General features: G+C 41.9%; 1 protein-coding gene across 1 annotated transcript in view; it reads right to left on the bottom strand.

Moving 5' to 3' along the window:
- LOC308041989 (rap1 GTPase-activating protein 1-like) overlaps positions 1 to 17583 on the bottom strand; it is a gene marked incomplete at both ends in the record, with an annotated part of 54083 nt that extends 36500 nt beyond the window's left edge. Inside the window, 10 exons of the mRNA XM_080346989.1 lie at positions 386 to 488; positions 571 to 697; positions 5451 to 5564; positions 7788 to 7891; positions 9128 to 9274; positions 10826 to 10960; positions 11632 to 11718; positions 12001 to 12072; positions 17028 to 17183; positions 17440 to 17583. Of these exons, the coding sequence (XP_080203115.1) occupies positions 386 to 488; positions 571 to 697; positions 5451 to 5564; positions 7788 to 7891; positions 9128 to 9274; positions 10826 to 10960; positions 11632 to 11718; positions 12001 to 12072; positions 17028 to 17183; positions 17440 to 17583 (1189 nt within the window). The remainder of the gene's footprint in view (positions 1 to 385; positions 489 to 570; positions 698 to 5450; positions 5565 to 7787; positions 7892 to 9127; positions 9275 to 10825; positions 10961 to 11631; positions 11719 to 12000; positions 12073 to 17027; positions 17184 to 17439) is intronic.
- Between the last annotated feature and the right edge of the window lie 989 nt (positions 17584 to 18572).

The raw sequence follows: 18572 nt of genomic DNA, 5'->3' as shown, positions 1-18572 counted from the left end.
TCGAATATCATCTTGAGACTGTCCTAAGAAAATTAAAGCTAACTGAGCCCTTGCTTGTTCTGTTCTTGCTTGTTCTCCATAGAAACACATGAACACACTCACACAGGAACACACTCATTCTTTGCAATCTACTGTAGCTCCTTCTGCAGTGTGTACAGCAATATTTATTCATGCTACTGGAACACACTTCCCATTCTCCATTCCCCATTAGGATTTGCATGCTGGCTTCTCTCCCATTTCTCTCAGCCTATTATCTACCTATGCTTTCCCAAATCTCAAGGATGGCATACGAAAGATTTTCCAAAATGATTGTAGCTCAACATCACATATGTTTCTAGAAGCATAACCAGAGGATTTTTTCTGTTTTTCTTTCTTTCTTTTTTACCTGGTGAGCTGGAAGTACTGGGTGTGCAGTCACTGTCATCCAGCCACGTAGTCTGAACCATTGAATCCTGTTTTGGAAGGCCCTTAAGAGAGCACCTCAGCTCCTGGAGAGGGCAAAGAAGACGTGTTTTAATAAAGCACTTGGTAAAATCAGGGAGGGTAGCCTGTTAGAGTTCATACACCCACCCTGTCATTCTCCTCTTCCTCAGATGTTTCATTTTCCCTCAAACTACTACAGCAACTGCTTACACTGGATGAAGAACGTGAGAATGGCTGCATCACGCAGTATCCTGAAGTCTGACTCCTGAGCATTCTGTGAAATGTAAGCATTCAACATTATCAGGCTTATTGTTACACATAGGCTTGCACTTTTTGTGACATAACTTTACCATATAGTAGTCAGCAACAGGAAATTATTCATCCACAGCTAGTTTTTCCAATTCTGGTGAACTGGCTTGCATTCCTTAATTTCTAGTTGCTACTTCATTTAGTAGAAACACCACTTCTTGTTTCCATGCTGGATAACTATAATCAAAGGACAAGACTGAATTTTTAAGTCACAGACCTAAGTGTCTTCAAGCAGAGTGAGTCAAACCACCTGCATTTAAGCACTGTTAACCTCTAGACATTCATTAAAATCAACAGATGCCTTCACTTTGGAGATTAGAGATTTTAGAAGCCTAAATACAACATGTTGAGGTGTTAAACTGAGTATAAAGGCAAGGCACTACCCAGCCTCGGCCACCCACATCCACTCTCAGCCTATTGTGTTTGGTCTGGTGAAATTCCAGACAGTACAAGGAAGCTATAAAAGCACACTTTTCATGTCATAGAGCTTATGAATTGTTACTGCTATGTTTCCAGACAGTTTTAACAGGAGGAGTAAGGAAAACTTAGAGACATTAACCAGTATTATAGAATTATTAACTAAGAAAATTCAAGGAAGCAATGGGAAGGCACAAACAAATTACTGAGATCTGCATTATTTTAGGATGTCTCAGTGCCAAGCCATTAGGATTGAGTGTCAAGCTCTTGCACAGACATGTCAGAAAGGTCCTCCTGCTTACAGATAGGAACATACCTAGGTGAGGATGCCCTTCCTGGTGATTTTGTATGTGCACAGCTGCCAGTAGCCAGGCTCCTGTAGGTCCATCCCACTAGACTTTTAGCTCCCACAGGGCCATTACAATAGGAACATTCAAAGCAAAATCTATTGGATCACTTGACTGCCACTCTCTCAAATGTCATGGTCACTGAGATAGCCATGATATATACCATGTTTCATATCTGTCAAAAAGGACCCTTTAGGTCAGCTTCTCCCAGCTCAGAATTTGGGATCCACTGCTTACAGTCATCTAGGAGAAAGAGCAGTTCATGAGGCTGATAAGCTCACATGGTGGAAGGTGCACTGTGCATGTAAACCTAACATTTATGGTGAAATACTCACTGCCTGCAGAAGAGATCAGCCAATAAGAGAGAGATGAGTGCTTAAAAATGTTAAGAAACCCAAAAAAGCTAGGAGAGGCAAGAAAGATAAGACACCTTCAAGATACTAAATATGTTTATTCCTTCAGAAACACTGCAAAATGTGGCCAGTCTTGACCTACAAGCAGTAATGAAACCTAAAGTCCCAGGCATATCACATGCCAGCATGCAACAGGGAGAACAGTAAAGACAGGGCCAATATAGGCCAAAGGTATTTCCTCAGGAGGTTAGGAAATATATTTTGGAGGAAATGAAGACCAACACGCTTCTCTATTGGCAGAGCAAATCAATAACATGAATTTAAGTGAGTTAGAGCCCAGATTTTTACAAAGTATCTCCTTCTCAGCATCCTTCCTCAGCAGGTTTCTCCATCCTCACCTACTGACCTATGTCATCCAAAGACAGTAGAGACAGAGGTGGAAAGATGTTTGTCTGCTCTTGCCTTCTGCAGGCCAAGCTGTTCTCTTCTGGCTCATCTGAGAAGAGGGGAGGGGAAGAGAAGGAGAGGCACTCAGCAGCAGCCTCTTTCCCTCATCACTAGTAGAGGCTGTTTCAATGGCTGCTAACTGGGCAATGGGAATGGGCTAGAGCCAAAATGCTCCAATAGAAGTTATCTGGACACGTCCCTTTCCCAGGACTCCTGCTCCTGGAACTGCCAGTGGAGCATTACATGGTGCCACTTGGTCTCTCCACAGTCCTTGAGGTCCTCTAAGTAAGTTCATGCTCCTCTTAGCCAAGGCTCTCATTTCACCCCAAAAGTCTTGCCAGTATCTTCAGTAGGTAACCAATGACAGAGAAGCATCTGGTCCGCGCTTGATTGGCTTCATGTCCCTACTCAGATGAGTCTAAGGATGGAAAACACAAAAAAACTTTTCCTAGGATTTGGGTGTACACAGTACAGTGCTTGATTTTTCAGATGCAACCCAGAAAGCCATCTGATCCTGAGGAGGTTTGCTATGTGGTTACTTAGGCGGGGTTCATTCTTTTAAGTCTGTCCCATGGGAAGAAGGATTATTTGGAAGCCTACCTGGACAGTAAAGCAGAAAAACTAAGGGTAATTGTCCCTGCACGTGGTAGAGAAGCCCAACTGAACAATGCAGTTTCATGGACTGCAAGCTAATCACTGCAGAATGGTGTGTTGGCAATCAGCATGTGAGGAAAGAGAGCGCTACTGTAAAAGAATTAATCTGTGTTCCCTTTACATTATTTCCAGCTTGGTTTTAGCACAACATGGACTAAGGGTTTGATTCGGTCTAGAATCTGTAATTATTATTTAAGACCAGCAGCAACATGCTGAACATTTTTGTGACAGAGAAATTTCCTGTGACACTACTCCCTGGGGAGAACCAGGAGCGGATTGATTGACATACTGCCAGGGATGACATTTTTAATATGGGCTGCAGAAATTGCTCTAGAACCAGCTGGAACTCTTTTTTGCATTAGAAATATGCCTATATCACAATCCTGATTTGTGGCTTCACAATTAATGAACAATACTATTTCAGTAGAACTATCTTTGAGATAGCCTGTTAGAATTAAACTCCTAGACTGTTACTGCAATAATGTGCTAATACTGTTTTGGCGAAAATAGTGCGCTCTATGTGGTGGAATTCCATGTCCTTGATTCCCTGTCCCAGCTATGATGCAGAAGCTATGACTTGTACATGGGCTGGTCCCTAACTCTGAAATTACAACTCTAACTCTGGCTAATCACCAGTTGTACTAAACTCCATGTTACATCCCACCTTGTAAACAAACTGTCCAGGAAAGAGCTAAACTACCACAACTGTGAAAAGACTTCTTCTGGTGATTGTACAAGTGGTTTTGGATCCAGGACTGGAAAAAGATGCTCAGAGAGAATCCTGGTGACAGAAATAGACTGCCAAATCGTACAGGTCATGCCTCATGTGCATAAACAATATTCATGCAAGTATTGTCAGTGAAATCCCATGGTATGTTTGCTCTCTGAAAGCATGTCATATCAATTTGAAACAGCCATTGCATCTGGTTCACCTCAGCTGATGAATAGACACTGGGGGCTGGGAAGTGGATGAAGCCCGCCATCAAATGTAGAAATCAGGAACAGATGTCAAGAAAGCTTCATCATTTTCTTCCAGGACATGCACACATTCTACAGTATGCTAACCAGAACTAACCAAATTATGAGATGTTTTCTTACTAGGCAGAATTCTTGCTGATTATGCAAGGTTACTTCATCTGCCTAATCAGAGCAAGAGTCCTTCACGTGTGAACCTCTAATTCATTAACAAGGTCCCAGGCAGTATGAGGATGGGGAGGTAGAATAATGTGGTAAGGCTGGAAGGAGTTGCTGACCAATCAGTGATTCCATGTCCTGCATTCTCTCTTATCCTTTGCTGCTAGAGCTAGCATCTTAAATGGTCTATATCTCCTAGCTGTGCTCTCATCCTCCACCAAAATTTTGGACACCCACCTAAACCAAAAACTAGTATCACAAAAACATATTTACCAGAACTCTGCACCTTGGCTGTGACAACATTTTGGGTAGTCGCACAGCTGAACTACTGCAGATAGTCACCAGCCTGCAATTCTTATGGAGCTTTGGATCTACCTGGAAGGAAGGCCCTTCCTTATCAGACTTGGCACCTGGAGCAACACAGAGGCCTGGCTCTAGAGCATTTCCCGAAAGTTTCCTAGAGCAGCCCCAGTCCTGAGAAAGGGACATGCCTTACTACAAAGTACTCAGTGCCCTTTTTGCCACAGGTCTCATCCAAGTTCTCATGAAAAAAATCAGGTGTGGCAAGCTGTTCCAGAAAGTCAGCTGCAGTCCTGGATTTAGAGACAGGCTGCTCTGGAATCTTGTAAATGTAAATGTATAGTTTCCATTAAGTCCTGAAGTATCCTAGATAGGATCACATCCCAGCATAATGCAGCTTAGCAACAGCAAAGATGCACTACCAGGAAAGTACATTTTTATATAGTTTTTGACCACCAGAAACTGAAGAACTATTTTGCAGACTACCACGTGAAGTATTTTGCAGGAGTACACTAGGTATGGTATGGCGTACTTTAGCGATGAAACTTAGGTGCAACACATGAGACCCCACTGTAACACTTTGGGGGGACTGAAAACAGACTAGTAGTTCAGACTGGTTTGGAGCAGCAGCGTGAATCCTGCTTGAAGGCGCAGAACTTGAACACAACTCAACATTCCATCAAACCCTTGTCCAAGCTTCTCCATGAAGCTCCAAAATCAACCCAGAGCAAACTACAGAGGAAAAAAATACATGAGTAAGCATGGACAACTGAACTGCTAGGGCTTTGTGTATCCTGTTGGATGCAAACTAACATTACAGTAAAGATACAGCCAAATCACCTTTAAATGGTTCAATCTTTATTCACTGGCTGTTTAAGAAAGCTGACTTACTTACTTGCATGCTTGAATTACTGTTCCATGGCCAGACATACAACTTTTAAGATACTGCAATGCCTGGTGTGGGCAATCTTAGTAAATCCTCCAAGAGAGCAAGACATGCACCATGCTTAAGTCAATACCAGACACAGTGAGTGTATTTCAAATACTAAAATTATTTTCAACTCACTTGCTTATCCTCCTGGGGAATTCTGGAGAGCTGGGACTGGAGGATCCATCAGACTTCAGGTCAAAGAAAGTTCCTGGACTGTCCAGCACCTTCCGTATCCTCTCTGCAGTGCCTCTGTTGGGAAAAAATAGAAACCAGCTGTACCCCATGGTCAGAGTTAACTACTATCTATTCTAACACTTTCTTACCAGCCACAATTACAAAGCTGGATCTTTCATATACACATGAAAGTACAGTTGTGTTGAGAAGAGTAGGTTCCTCACATGTGACCTGTTGAGGGCAATATATTAGAAATGGCCAGCTTTAAGCTCCTTTTGAATTGATATAAAAGTTAAAATTAATTTCTGTACTCTCTTTTAATTCTTCCTCTTTTTCTTCTACCCTCCCCATTTCATTGGTCTTAGAAAGTTTTAGGATTGATTAGAGAGTTAATGTATTTATTGCACAAAGAAAAAGGATCCAGCAAATTTCTGTTTCAGGAGGGTTACAATAGTTTTGTTGCTACTAGTACTTGTCAAGATACTTCTGAAGCAAGCTGTCTGTGTAAGTAACTGAAAAGTGGGGTATGTTTAATTAAGGATTGGAAAACTCAGGGTTTTTTTGAGTGAGTTTTGTTGCTTCAGTGATGGAGCTCACAAAGTTCCTCCTGGGTCAGCTCTGCTGTCAGAGCCTGCATACCATTAAACTACAGCTTCAGGGTGAAGTCACACACAGTGTGTTAATCTCTCTTCTGCCAGAGAGACTGCTCCAGTCTCCCCCATTCTTGCTGAGTGTACTTCCCATCAGCCCAGGTACCCATCAGACTCATCCATGAACCAGTTCATGGCAGAACCTGGCAGACAATCCAGTGAAAGTTGATACTTTTTCTATTAGATTAATGGGCTGAATCAGTTCCATGAAGAGTTCACTGAACATCTGAGCCATCACAAGGAATAGGACAGGATTGGGTAGTTGAAAGAGTTAGTGGGACTGCTTTTCAGTGGCATTGAACCATTAGAACAGACCAGTTGCTGGTTAAACTGCACCTTCAAGAATCAACCAAATAGTTTTTCACAGAACACAAGATAAGGCTCACTGTTCCTCATATCTATAATACGATTACAAATAAACAAAAGGAAAGCTAAATAAACCAAATAACTTACCAATTCCCTCCTAGCAAAGGCCAGGGGAAAAACCAAACCAAAACAAAAACCAACCAAACAAAAACAAAACAGAAAGAAAAGAAATCTAGGGATTTTCCTTATTGTAGAAAACTTTTACAAATCTTTTAAGGGGATAGTGAATAATGTTGTACACAATGTAATGGGTTGGCAGGTGCAGCTGCATAAGGTACAAAACTATTCAAAGTAGTGAGGAGCTATGGCTACTGTGTTGGCTTAGACTGTTACATGGAAGTTGTCTCAGATTTAATTTTTCTCAAAGAAGGTTCTATACTGTATTCTATACTATTTTTATTCAGATTAGGTCCTAGGCATCTCATTAAAGAAAGGTCCAAGGGAATACCTAGAAGGGAAAATGTAGTAATTCTTCCTGTTGTGAAATCACTATTTTCCACATTAAAGATAGCTTTTTTCCCCCTTTTACGCTGAGTCTGTAAGCTGTCCTCCGGAATTCTTGCACCTGGAAAAAATGTATATTAGATGCAGAGCACTCATGTGACTTCTGAAACTCTGTATAATCTTGAAAAGGAGCCTCAGCAAGAACTGAGACAAATTTGATTTAACTAAATCTCTTGTGACCAACAGACAACTTTTGAATGGTTAAAATTCTGTCAAATATGCCAAATCACTCCTTGAACCTGTATGTTACCCTTTAAGTATTTCTCACACCATCTAATTTGTTTTGACTTAAAGCTTTTTTTAAAAAATCCTTTTTTTTCAAGGTATCAGAAGTTTTGTCTATTTGAACTTTTTGACACAAAACCAAACAAACAACCAAGCACCCAATTCTCCCTTGCCAAATAGAAGCCTTTAATCTGATTGTTATCTGAAAGTGATGAATACAGAACAGGAGAACCAGGAGTCCTGGAACATATTGCACAATATTTAAGAGTGACATTACTATGTTCCTCCACCCATTTCCTCCCTTCTTCCACTCATATTGATTATTCTCCTTTACAAAGAGCCCTTTTTGTTTTGTTTGTTTCTGTCAATTGTCCATTTCTCCATTAACTCATAATGAGGCTTTTCTTCCCATTCCAACCATTTCCATTTCCATACTCATTCCTGTCAATTACCTTTCTGTCCTTATACATGCCTTTCTATCTCCCCTTTCTCATCTCCTTCTATGTTTTTTTTTTTTTTTTCTATCTTTGTCTCATCTTCCCACGGCTCATACCTCTTTTCCTCCCGTATGTTCTCAATGCCAATGGCACTACTCCGTTGCCCATGGAACCAGCTAGCTCGAGTACGTGAGGGGCTCCTACCAGGCAAGGCAAAAGACTAGAAAAAAGGAAAGTGTGACAGAAAAGAGAGCGGGAAACATGACGGGAAACACTGTGGAGAACTGAAAGCATGGAAGAGAGTTTGCAATGTGGATCCAGATCCTCTCCTTTGCTTTGCAATACAATAGAACAGCTCAGCTCCACTGGTGCAAGGAGTACTTTCTGTCAGTGAGAAACATAATCTAGGGCTTACAAAGGTGGTACAAGAAAGAGACTGAAAGATACAGAAACAAAGTCAGAACAAGATACACAGCCACTATACAGAGAAAGAGGCTCAGGAAGGGAGGTATCCCCATGTGATGAGAGAAGGAGAGGCAGAATCAGGAAGGCAGAGAAAAATAGAAGTTAAAGGAGAGAAGGAGGCAGCAAACTCATCATTACTACGCTGTGAATTAGTTGTGCTGACATAAGGAATGCATACAACTGAGGAAACTGTCACCAATAAATTTCCATACTGAAAGGAACCTTCTTGGCTTACTCAGAGATGTGTTTTTGTAGTTTGCCTGTATACTGACATCACTAGTGCAAAGACCATAATCAGCTAGATGCACTTTGGCCAAAGTGACCATAATTCCAGTATCAGAAACATGGATCCTTTTCTGGTAACATTTGTCATGGATTTGTTATGCTCACACTGATCACATATGTTTGGTATCCTTATCAAATAAGAAAGCCTTTGATAGTGACTAGAAATATTCACTCTTTCTCACCCCAAACTTTATTAACTCTGCTATTTGTTCCCAACATACAAATTATGTTTACAGCAAAAACGCACCTTGAATAAGCATTGCACACCTGTTTATATTACAGAAAAGAATCTGATTGGTGAAATTGAAGAAAATGGAACAGATCTAGTGTCTTTATATTCTCAGCTCTTGCCATATGAGAATACAGCACCATTCTAGTCAAACCACAGTACATGCATTTTTTTAAGGTATGGCAACATACAGGATCTAATCCAGGATAGATATCTGATGCAGAATCATGTTTGGCTTTCTCCTCCCAGTCTGCATCAATCTCAGCTCTAGTTTACACATGAACTGAGGCTAGAGATAGGCACAGACAAAACAGATTGCAACACGTGCTGTCACCACTTGTGAGATGGGATTGTACAACAGAAAGACATTCACAGAAAGACAAAAGGACAAACTAATAGGGAAAGAGAACTAAGAATGTATGGATGGCTCACAAAGGTATGCCAGGTTTCTTCTTACAGCCCACTCAAATACCTTACCGCAGCAATGGCCTTAGGGCCCTCGGTGACACTCTGGCTGAGGGCAAGGCCAGGTGTAGCTGGGCGGCTGGGCAGGGTGGCTGGCTGCTGCTTTCTCATGGATATCCCCATGGTATCCAGGCTCTGGCTGCGGCCTCTAATCACCCGCTGAACAGTGGGGAAGCAGGGAAACAAACAAACACAGATACACATATAGACCTGCACACAGTAGAGCAGTAGGAAAAGTACCACAGTTTGGGTGGAAAGGTGTGATAAACCAGCACCAAAACCACAGAAATCCTAATTCCTAGAAGACAGCATCTTAGATATTACCCATTTTTGGTCCTAGCCAATTCATGGAGCTCACTGCCAGTGGAGATCTCTTCCTCAAGTTTATTCTCTACTTTCACTTCCCTTTTCCTGTTGCAAAAAATAGAGATTCCCTACCAGTATCCCAGCAGATTGGATAAGACAGCATAATCTGAAGAATTCTTACCCAGTACAGGCTACAAAACAGAAAATCAAACTCCTGTTCAAGACTGTAAGGTTCAGTCTTGCATGAACTTGGGTGTTGGTTCCAAAGGGAAAGGAGCCATACTAAAGTCTGCAGCATCTGAAAAAGCTATTTTTGAGTTTACTCAGCCTTTTCCAGCCTTCTGCAAAGGTCATATGTCTACATGACATGCAAATCACAGCATCTGCTATAAGTCAGAAAAGGACATTTTGGGATAATTAGTGTAAGACCCAGATGGGTAGGAAATTCCTGTTTAGCAGCAAAGGCAGGATAGACTGATTGTATGTAAAAACACACCTCATCAAAGCATCCCAGTTCTGACCAAAGCTACGCATATAACTATATGTAAATGGATTAGTTTGACAGCCCTTAACAACTCTAACTAGCCCACCATGGTCATCTGAAGAAATAATGTATTTCTCTGTCCAGACAGCTAACTTACACAAAAGAAGTGGTGAGGCACTTCCACAGAAGTGGGAGAGGAAAAGTAGATAGGAAAATGATATAAGATTCTCAGTTCAAAACTCAGTTTTCCTGTTTGTACAAAAACTTTCCTATCTCGTATCATCTTGATCACTTTTAAAATAAGTTCTGCCACCTGATTAAAAAAAAAAAAAAGAAAAAGAAAAAGAAAAAGAACAAAGTGTAATCTACACTGAACAAAAGAAAGTAAATTATCTCTGGCTTTTAGAGAGTAAGTAAAGCATCACAGTTTCTCTAGATGGTACACTCACAGATACATTAGAAACGCTCTTGCAGTGGCTCTTGCAAATATTTCAGTTATGAGGAAAATTAAGTGAAAGAGATATGCTGTAGGAACTGAAAGCTGCTTGCTACTAGGTATTACTATTCCTCTTGCAAACACTCATTCCTTTTTCTGTAAGTCATGGAGTGACACCTCGTCTAACATTAGACGACAGCATGAAGCATAAAGAATTTCATTTCTTAGGGACAATAAGGAATTCCACCCTAAGCCACACTGTAGCTCTGTAGAAAGGCGCACAGGAAGGGGAAAAATTTTTCTTGAGACATATGGCAAAGGACAGTTGAAGATGCTCTAGAGAAAGGCTGCTGGATTGAAAGACTTCTTCTGTCTCACCCTAAGCACAGCTGACCAGCAGGGTGAATATTCCTTGGAGGGACACACAATGAGCTTGAGAAAATTATGAGCAACTGGGTAAAGGAATCAATCCACTATGGCTCACCTTGAAATTCTCAAGGAAGCTCCCACTGCCATTCTCTATCTTGTCATCCTCCCCTATGGGCAACCCCATCATACTGCGGCTGCGAAGCTGCAGCTCCTCAAAAAGGCTCTCCAAGAGGGCACTCCGAGTTCTTTCCTGCGTCAACATTAGGAATGAAAACACAACTATTATTGGGGGCGGAGGGATTATTTTTCCTGTTTTTGCAATGTCTCACGTCTGTCTTAAAAAAACAAAAACAAAACCAAACATCATGAAGATTATTTTAAACAGTATGAAGTGGTTTTAGATGTGGTTTTAGTGGTTTAGATTTTATGGAACATATTACAATAGTACCTAGTCATTTTAAACTCTTTCTAAAGCAAGTCATAAAGGACACCGGTACTTTTTTTACAGGTGATGAAAAAGAGGCATGAATTGAGGGCATTTTTTTCTAGATCAGGTAAGCAGCAGAGTGTGGAACAGAATTTTAGTACCTTGAACCAAAATCAGTGAGATCAGTACACATCCTGCAGCACAATACTGAGTTTCAGCTAAAACAGAATTTCCTCCAGCAAAATGCATGCATCATATTCCCACTCTTACTTGAGGATTAGATCTTTACATTAGGAGGTACCTGTTCATATTCTATCACACCTGCTGTGAAATACGAAGGAAGTATCACATAGCCAAGTATCATAACATTTCATCTTCCTTTTTAAAGCAACACAAAATAAGAAGTAGAAGTAAAAAGTTATACTGTATTTTCTTAATCTGGCAGTAATATAATTTTATAATTTTTAATGCAAACAACAAGGTAATAGACCCACCTCTAATTTAGCAAATTTATCAGCTCGATAGCAGCTGTACTCAGCATTGATGAGCTTGGCCAAAAGGAATTCACGAAACTCTGCACTCTGCAAAACAGGATGAAGACTAGACTAGAAATGAAAACAATGATAAAAATATCACATGAGAAAAGCTCTGCCTTTCTGCTCTTTAGACCTCCAAAGTCATGTAGCCAGACTGACAACACTGACTCAGAACTCCAGAGTATGTACCATATTACCCTGCCATCTAACAGTGGACAAGAGAAACAAGTCTTTCTAAATATGGCTGGATTTGGCAGAGGGGGTCCAAAGAAGGGGACCATATTACCATATTACCCTGCCATCTAACAGTGGACAAGAGAAACAAACCTTTCTAAATATGGCTGGATTTGGCAGAGGGGGTCCAAAGAAGGGGACGTCATCTCGGGCTGTGACTGAAACCTGAAAAAATATAAGGGGGAAAAAATAAGTATCATAACACAAGTGAGACTATCAAAGCCTTCAGACTACTATGGTATATCTGATCCCTCCTGAATAATTCACATATCGAAAAGAACTCAAATATGTTATCCCATGCATCCAGCTCTTTCTGAACTCAGTGAATAAATGTGCTGATTTATCTTCCAGAAATTCAGTCAGCTAGATGTGCACACAGTAAAAGCAACAAAACCAATAAAGTGAATTGGTTTTTAGAAATCTTTAATAACAAGCAGTATATTTGGAAAAAAAAAAAAAAAGCTTCTATTCAGCCGGCAAGATTTACCTCCACTAGAAGAACCTCTGTCAATGTGATTATAGTGATCTTTTTTTTTTCTTTTTTTTGACAGAGAATTTTCAGTGGAACTACACTGCACAGTGAGGGGAGTATCTCAGTGACACCACCTCTCTGAGACACATATGGTACACATACAAAAGCACTTTCTCAGCAAGAGATAAGGATATCCATGTGGTTTTTTGTCTTTTTTTTTTTTTTTAACCGTGCTCCTACCCGACATATCAATGCCAAAAAAGTTACTGTAATGAAGTTTTTATATAGTCAGTTGGCTCTTCACACCATTTACTTGTAATTATACACAGCTATCTTACCAGATACACACAGCAATTAAGAATATTTCACAGGCTTTTTTTTGCCAAGTTTGATGTGGTAGTTCAGATTTCTCACATCATAGGCCAGCACCCTTAATTACAAGGCCTCTCACACCCTCCCAATAGATATCTACCAGTTAAAATCCTGCCTTGCATTTTGTCAGGCATGTCAGCATCATATCTGTGCCTCGCAAAATTATGGAGAAGATTATTCTAGAAGTTACTGAAAAACATCTGAATGACAACACAGTCCTGCTTAACAAACTTAATTTCTTGCTACGACAAGGTTACCCACCTAGTTTACCAAGGGAAGCCTGTCGATGTGATCTTTTTGGATTTCAGTAAAGCCTTTGATACTGTCTCTCACAGCATCCTCCTGGACAAGATGTCCAGCATACAGCTGGAAAAACACTTGTGGGTGAGTAATTGGCTGATGGGCTGGGCTCAGAGGGTTCTAGTAAGTGGGGTTATGTCAGGTGGTGACCAGTCACTAGTGGGGTTCCTCAGGGATCCATCTTAGGGCCAGTGCTGTTCAATGTCTTCATAAATGACTTGGACACAGGACTTGAGGGAATACTAAGTTAGCCAATGACACTAAACTGGGAGGAGCTGTTGACACTCTCAGATGCAGAGAGGCCCTGCAGAGTGATCTGAGCAAATTGGAGAAATGGGCAATCACCAACTGCATGAAATTCAACAAGGGCAAGTGCCAGATATTGCACCTGGGGCACCGCAGCCCTGGCTGTACATACAGACTGGGGAACAAGATACTGGAGAGCAGTTCCGTGGAGAGGCATCTGAGGGTTCTGGTCAACAGTAAGTTGAACATGAGCCACCAGTGTGTCCTGGCTGCCAAGAGGGCCAACCATGTCCTGGGTTGCATCAAGCACAGCATTGCCAGCTGGACCAGGGAAGTGATTGTCCCGCTCTCCTCTGCACTGGTGTGGCCTCACTTGGAGCACTGTGTGCAGTTCTGGGCACCACGGTATAAAAAAAGATACTGGAGAGTGTCCAGAAGAGGGCTACAAAGTTGGTGAAGGGTTTGGAGGGGAAGCCATATGAGGAGCAGCTAAAGTCACTTGGTTTGTTCAGCCTGGAGGAGGGTGTTGTGTATTGATAAGGATCATGGCTGAAAACATTGTAGCGAAACTAGTTCATCCAGCCACAGGAGATGACACATTCAGTATAGGGTGAACTGCGATTTACATATCAACAACAAGCTAACAAGCCACAGCCCAGGCCAGCTGGCCAATACTGGAGGTGGGGGATGAGCTGGAGGGTACATAGCTCCATCTTCTGATATGCACAGCTTGGCAAACAAAGGGGAAAAGCTCAGACCCTTCAACATGGCCCCGGATTTGTCGAGACTTGTCGATCTTTCGCAGTCACCCCTTTCCCCCGCAGACTCTTCTCTACTCGGAGGGCTATAAAAAAAGCTCGCTTAAAACAGCACTGATAGGGAATCCACCATCCTGAGGACCCTCAGCCCACCAGCCTCACCACGGGAACTAGACTAGACATCGGAGGATGCTGCCCCCCTAAACTACAAACCCCAGCATCCTCGCTGCGGGACACCGGAGGGCATACACACATCTCATCATCCACGCTGTGGAGCCCTAAGAGTGACTGGATCCCTCATCTGTTTTTTTCTTCCTTTCTCTCTGCTCTTTCCGTCTCTCCTTTTTTCTATACCCCCATTTCTTTGTCTCTCCTTCTGTGAATGGTGATATATTACTCTCTTTCTCTCTCTCTTACACCTTAGTTTTCCTTCCCTCTGTACCACTCTTTTTCTCTCTCTCTTCCTTTTGAACATATAAGAGTAACATTATCTTAAGCTCTGCTGTTGGATTCTTCTAAGTCCCATATTATAGCTACTAATGGTTGCCAATACATGGCTCGTAGTAGGACTCTTGCTGTTAATGTATTGATAAGTTCTGTGATATCATAAACTATTTTTGCAAAGCCACTATTTGCTGTAACTAGTATTCCAACACATACTTTTAGTAAAACTCATAACTGAATTGGACCCCTGGAGTGATTGTCTGTCATTCACTTCACATAACCGCACAGAATTAACCGACAGTTAACTCACACCTGGTCTCATCTGTTGAGTCAGGGCGTGTGTCGCATTCAGAGTTAACTCATCCCTCATCCCATCTGTTGGGACAGAACAGAGGGGAGGCTCTACAGCTTCCTCACAAGGGGAGAAGGAGGGGCAGGCACTGATCTCTTCTCTCTGGTGACCAATGACAGAACCCAAGGGAACAGCAGGAAGATGTGCCAGAGGAGGTTCAGGTTGGACATGAGGAAAAGGTTCTTCACCCAGAGGGTAGTGGAGCATTGGAACAGGCTCCCGAGGGAGGTGTCACAGCCTGTCAATATTCAAGAAAAGACTAGACAGTGCCGTCAGGCATACAATGTGAACTGTGGGGTTGTCATATGCAGGAACAGGAGGAGATGGACTCGATGATCCCTGTGGGTCCCTTCCAACTCAGGACATTCTATGATTTTAATTTTCTCATTGCAAAAATTGATTCAAATAAATAAATGCCATTAATATTCCAATTTAACCACAAGGCACTAAAGCTTAAGTAAATGGGAAAATGGATGGAAAAAAAATTTCCTTCAGTCTCTTAAGTACTAGAATACTCTCAAGGCAGAATGAGTTAAACGCCCTTTTGAAAAGCCTTTACAGAAAATCCTGCATTGGCTCTAGGGTCCTGACTGGGACTATTTCATTAAATGATACAGGCAACCCTATTACAGTAACCAAAACAATGGCATTGCAGACAGGGAAAGATGAAAACAATAGTAGGAAGAGACAAGACAAACGGTAACCTTCCCCAGCTCTTTCTCATGTCATTAAATGAAATCCAGTAAATTTCTGTGCCCTATAAAACAGAAAGCAAGACAAGAACTAGGACCCTATGCCCCTCATCAACATGAAGCTATCAATGTTCCTTGTGCTATGTCCCTGATCAATATGAAGCTATCATATATACCAGGCTCCCCATAGCACAAGGAACAATAGAAGGTGGTTACTCCACTCCCAGCACACTTGTTGGTGGGAAAAGAGATGGGTATCCTGTCCAAATTTTTATATTCTCGGTGTTCTTGTAGATTTCCAAGGCATAAGGACCAAATCAACATTTCTACATAATACGAGACATAGCACTTTGATTAAAATGTTTCTACAATAGAAACATCACAGAACCTGAGTTTCTGTATATTTTCTTCTCTCTCAGCATGACTGAAAGTTGAGCATAAAGTTACATAGGCATCCATACAGAGTCATGTTACAGTGAAAGAGCTGTGTGCAAAAGCTGCAGACAGGGAATTGGTTTTCTAGTAGAGCTTCTTTCAACTGGAGGGCCCAAACAGGTAGCACTTCCCTGACAGATGGGAATCCTGTTCTGGGATCCCCTGAAGCAGATGTAGCTGGTTTGAATTCCATAGATTAGGCCAACCAGCTGCATCTGAGCTGCAGTCTCCGGCAGGGCAACCTCTCAGCGCTGTGCTCTGCAGCATGAGCAATGCAGACATAGCTTTCAGTTAGGTGAATGAGTTTTACCTGACTTATATGATGCAAGCAATACATCCCCCAAAATGGCATAAATTTTTCCTTGTGCTCTTTGATGTAAACAACAACAACAACAAAAAATCTGAATTTGTCCTGCTTCAATTCCCAAGCTTTAAGCTTCAGAAATTCATCAGCCCCTTTGAAAAACATACAAGTATATTCTAGTTCCATGTGTAGATTCTTAATAAATTGATTGAATTACTCTTTCATTTTCTGTTTGCTAGGTAGAGGCACTAAGCAGTCCTGCAGTAAAACACTTGCATTCCAGAATCTTGGTCTTTGTCAGCCTCACCTCCTAGCCCCATCCAGATAAAAATGTATTTATGAAATCTGAATACTCAACAAACATGAACAGAGATTGCTAAATAGCAGCAGCCACACTAAATAGGGAGGACCTATGTGAACCTATAGAATAGAGAACAGCATAGCAGACTGGAGACTCCTGGTCAGAGAACAGAGAGTGTGTGAAGGGCAAGGAGAGATGGTGGCAGCTACTGGATTTCTAGGTCTACTGGTAATAGATCTAATTATTGCCTTTCACTGAAAATTGATGCAAAGAAATAAATACCATTAATATTCCATATTGATCAAGTTTGCTAAAAGTGCAAGCAGAGCTGTTAGGATGACAGCTGGCTGAATCCGCACCTCTTCCAAAAGCCCAAGAACAGGTTTCCACTTCAAGGATCAATATCAGCAAATCAGTACAGAGGAATCTATTGGCTCTGTTCACCTTGTAGAAAGTGTCCCCAGTTGTGTCACGAGTGAGCTGAACTACCACATAAGCGTGTAGGAAATTAGAAGCAATCATATCAGGGACAAAAGGTGTGCTTTCATCCTGGAAGATGATGGCTACGATGTCATTCCCAATGTGACGCTTCCGCTGAAGCTAGAGACAGAAAAATAATAAAGTGAGAAGGCAGGTGAAAAAGAGTAGAACAGTACAATGGGCCCTTAAATACCAGTCTATTTAACATCTTCAGTCCATCTGTTGAACCAAACCCCTCATCAATTAATTTTACCATTACTCCAGCTATAATTCCCACTGTTATGCAATTAGGCATTCGCCCCTCTAACTAGCCCCACATTGAATACCCCTCCCCTCTTAGCCACACAACTGAATTCCTTAGTTCCCCTTCCAATACCTGCTGGGAATCTCCCTCTGTGAAGGGCAGCTTTGTAGACACAGGAAACATGATCTCCTTGCCTCGGAAATTTGTATACACTGACTCAGTGCCCGTTTGACATCTAGTGACATCCAAGCCTCCCCGAAACCTGAGCAAATCCATACCACACCATAGATAAGGCAGGACAGAGATGAGGAAGTGGAAAGAAATGAAAATATATCAGTAACAGTACCTTGGTACATCAATATTATCAAAGGTGATTTTAAGAAATCACTGATAGTGGGGCATCACATCTTCCCAAAACAAATGCACTGCCTGAAGCAGCACAATGTTTCTGCTGATGAACATGCTCGCTAAAAGCTATGAAGCTAAACCAGGAATCCTCAAAGGAGCTACTTTATTTGGCATTCTTCTGAGAAACACAAACCGTATTTTAGAACTACCAAAAGGACAGGCTACCCCACAGAAAGAGACTGAAACAATACTGACCCCTATTATTGTGAAACAAACTTACATTCGCACAGTCAAATAAAATTATTCTCTGCTGCCACTGTGGGTCAGATTGAGACACCAGAAGAGAAACGAAACACACCATGCCTTAAAGCGAAAGAGCAACAGGGCGCACTGCGCAGGATTGTCCCTGATCTATAGCTGAGAGCAAACACTTGTGTGCTTGTCAGAGAGATTGTGTCTTGCGTGTAAGTGTCTGGGAGTTTGGCACAGGTCAGTGTGGTTGATTCGATAATCAACGTCTAGGATACTTGCAGAGCGGTCCCTGTTGGTGTGGGGACAGTCTGCGTGTAAGTCAGTCTGTGCTCGTTAGCGCCTGCTGTATCTATCCGTCGCTCTGCACGCGTGTGGGTCCATGTCTTTCTCTCCACAAGCATGTGAACTGATTTCGTCGCACATGTGCATCTGTGCTAGTGTTGAGCTCAGCGGAGTGTGCCTCTCGACACTTGGTGTGCTTTGGCTGTGCCTGTGTGTAACACAGCACAGCCATGACTGCTCCAGTGAAGAGAGACCAGGGAAATCATCAAGGCAGAGTCTAGAGGGGAAAACCGAAGAGGGATTGACATGTGCTCGACAGAGACGGATTCCCTGCGCTGACATTTCTCAGTAACACGAGAAGGAATCAGAGCTGTAGATCGACC

The sequence above is a fragment of the Nesoenas mayeri genome (assembly GCF_963082525.1).
Source record: "Nesoenas mayeri genome assembly, chromosome: 1".
NCBI lineage: Eukaryota > Metazoa > Chordata > Aves > Columbiformes > Columbidae > Nesoenas > Nesoenas mayeri.
This window is presented reverse-complemented; position numbering and strand designations above follow the sequence as displayed.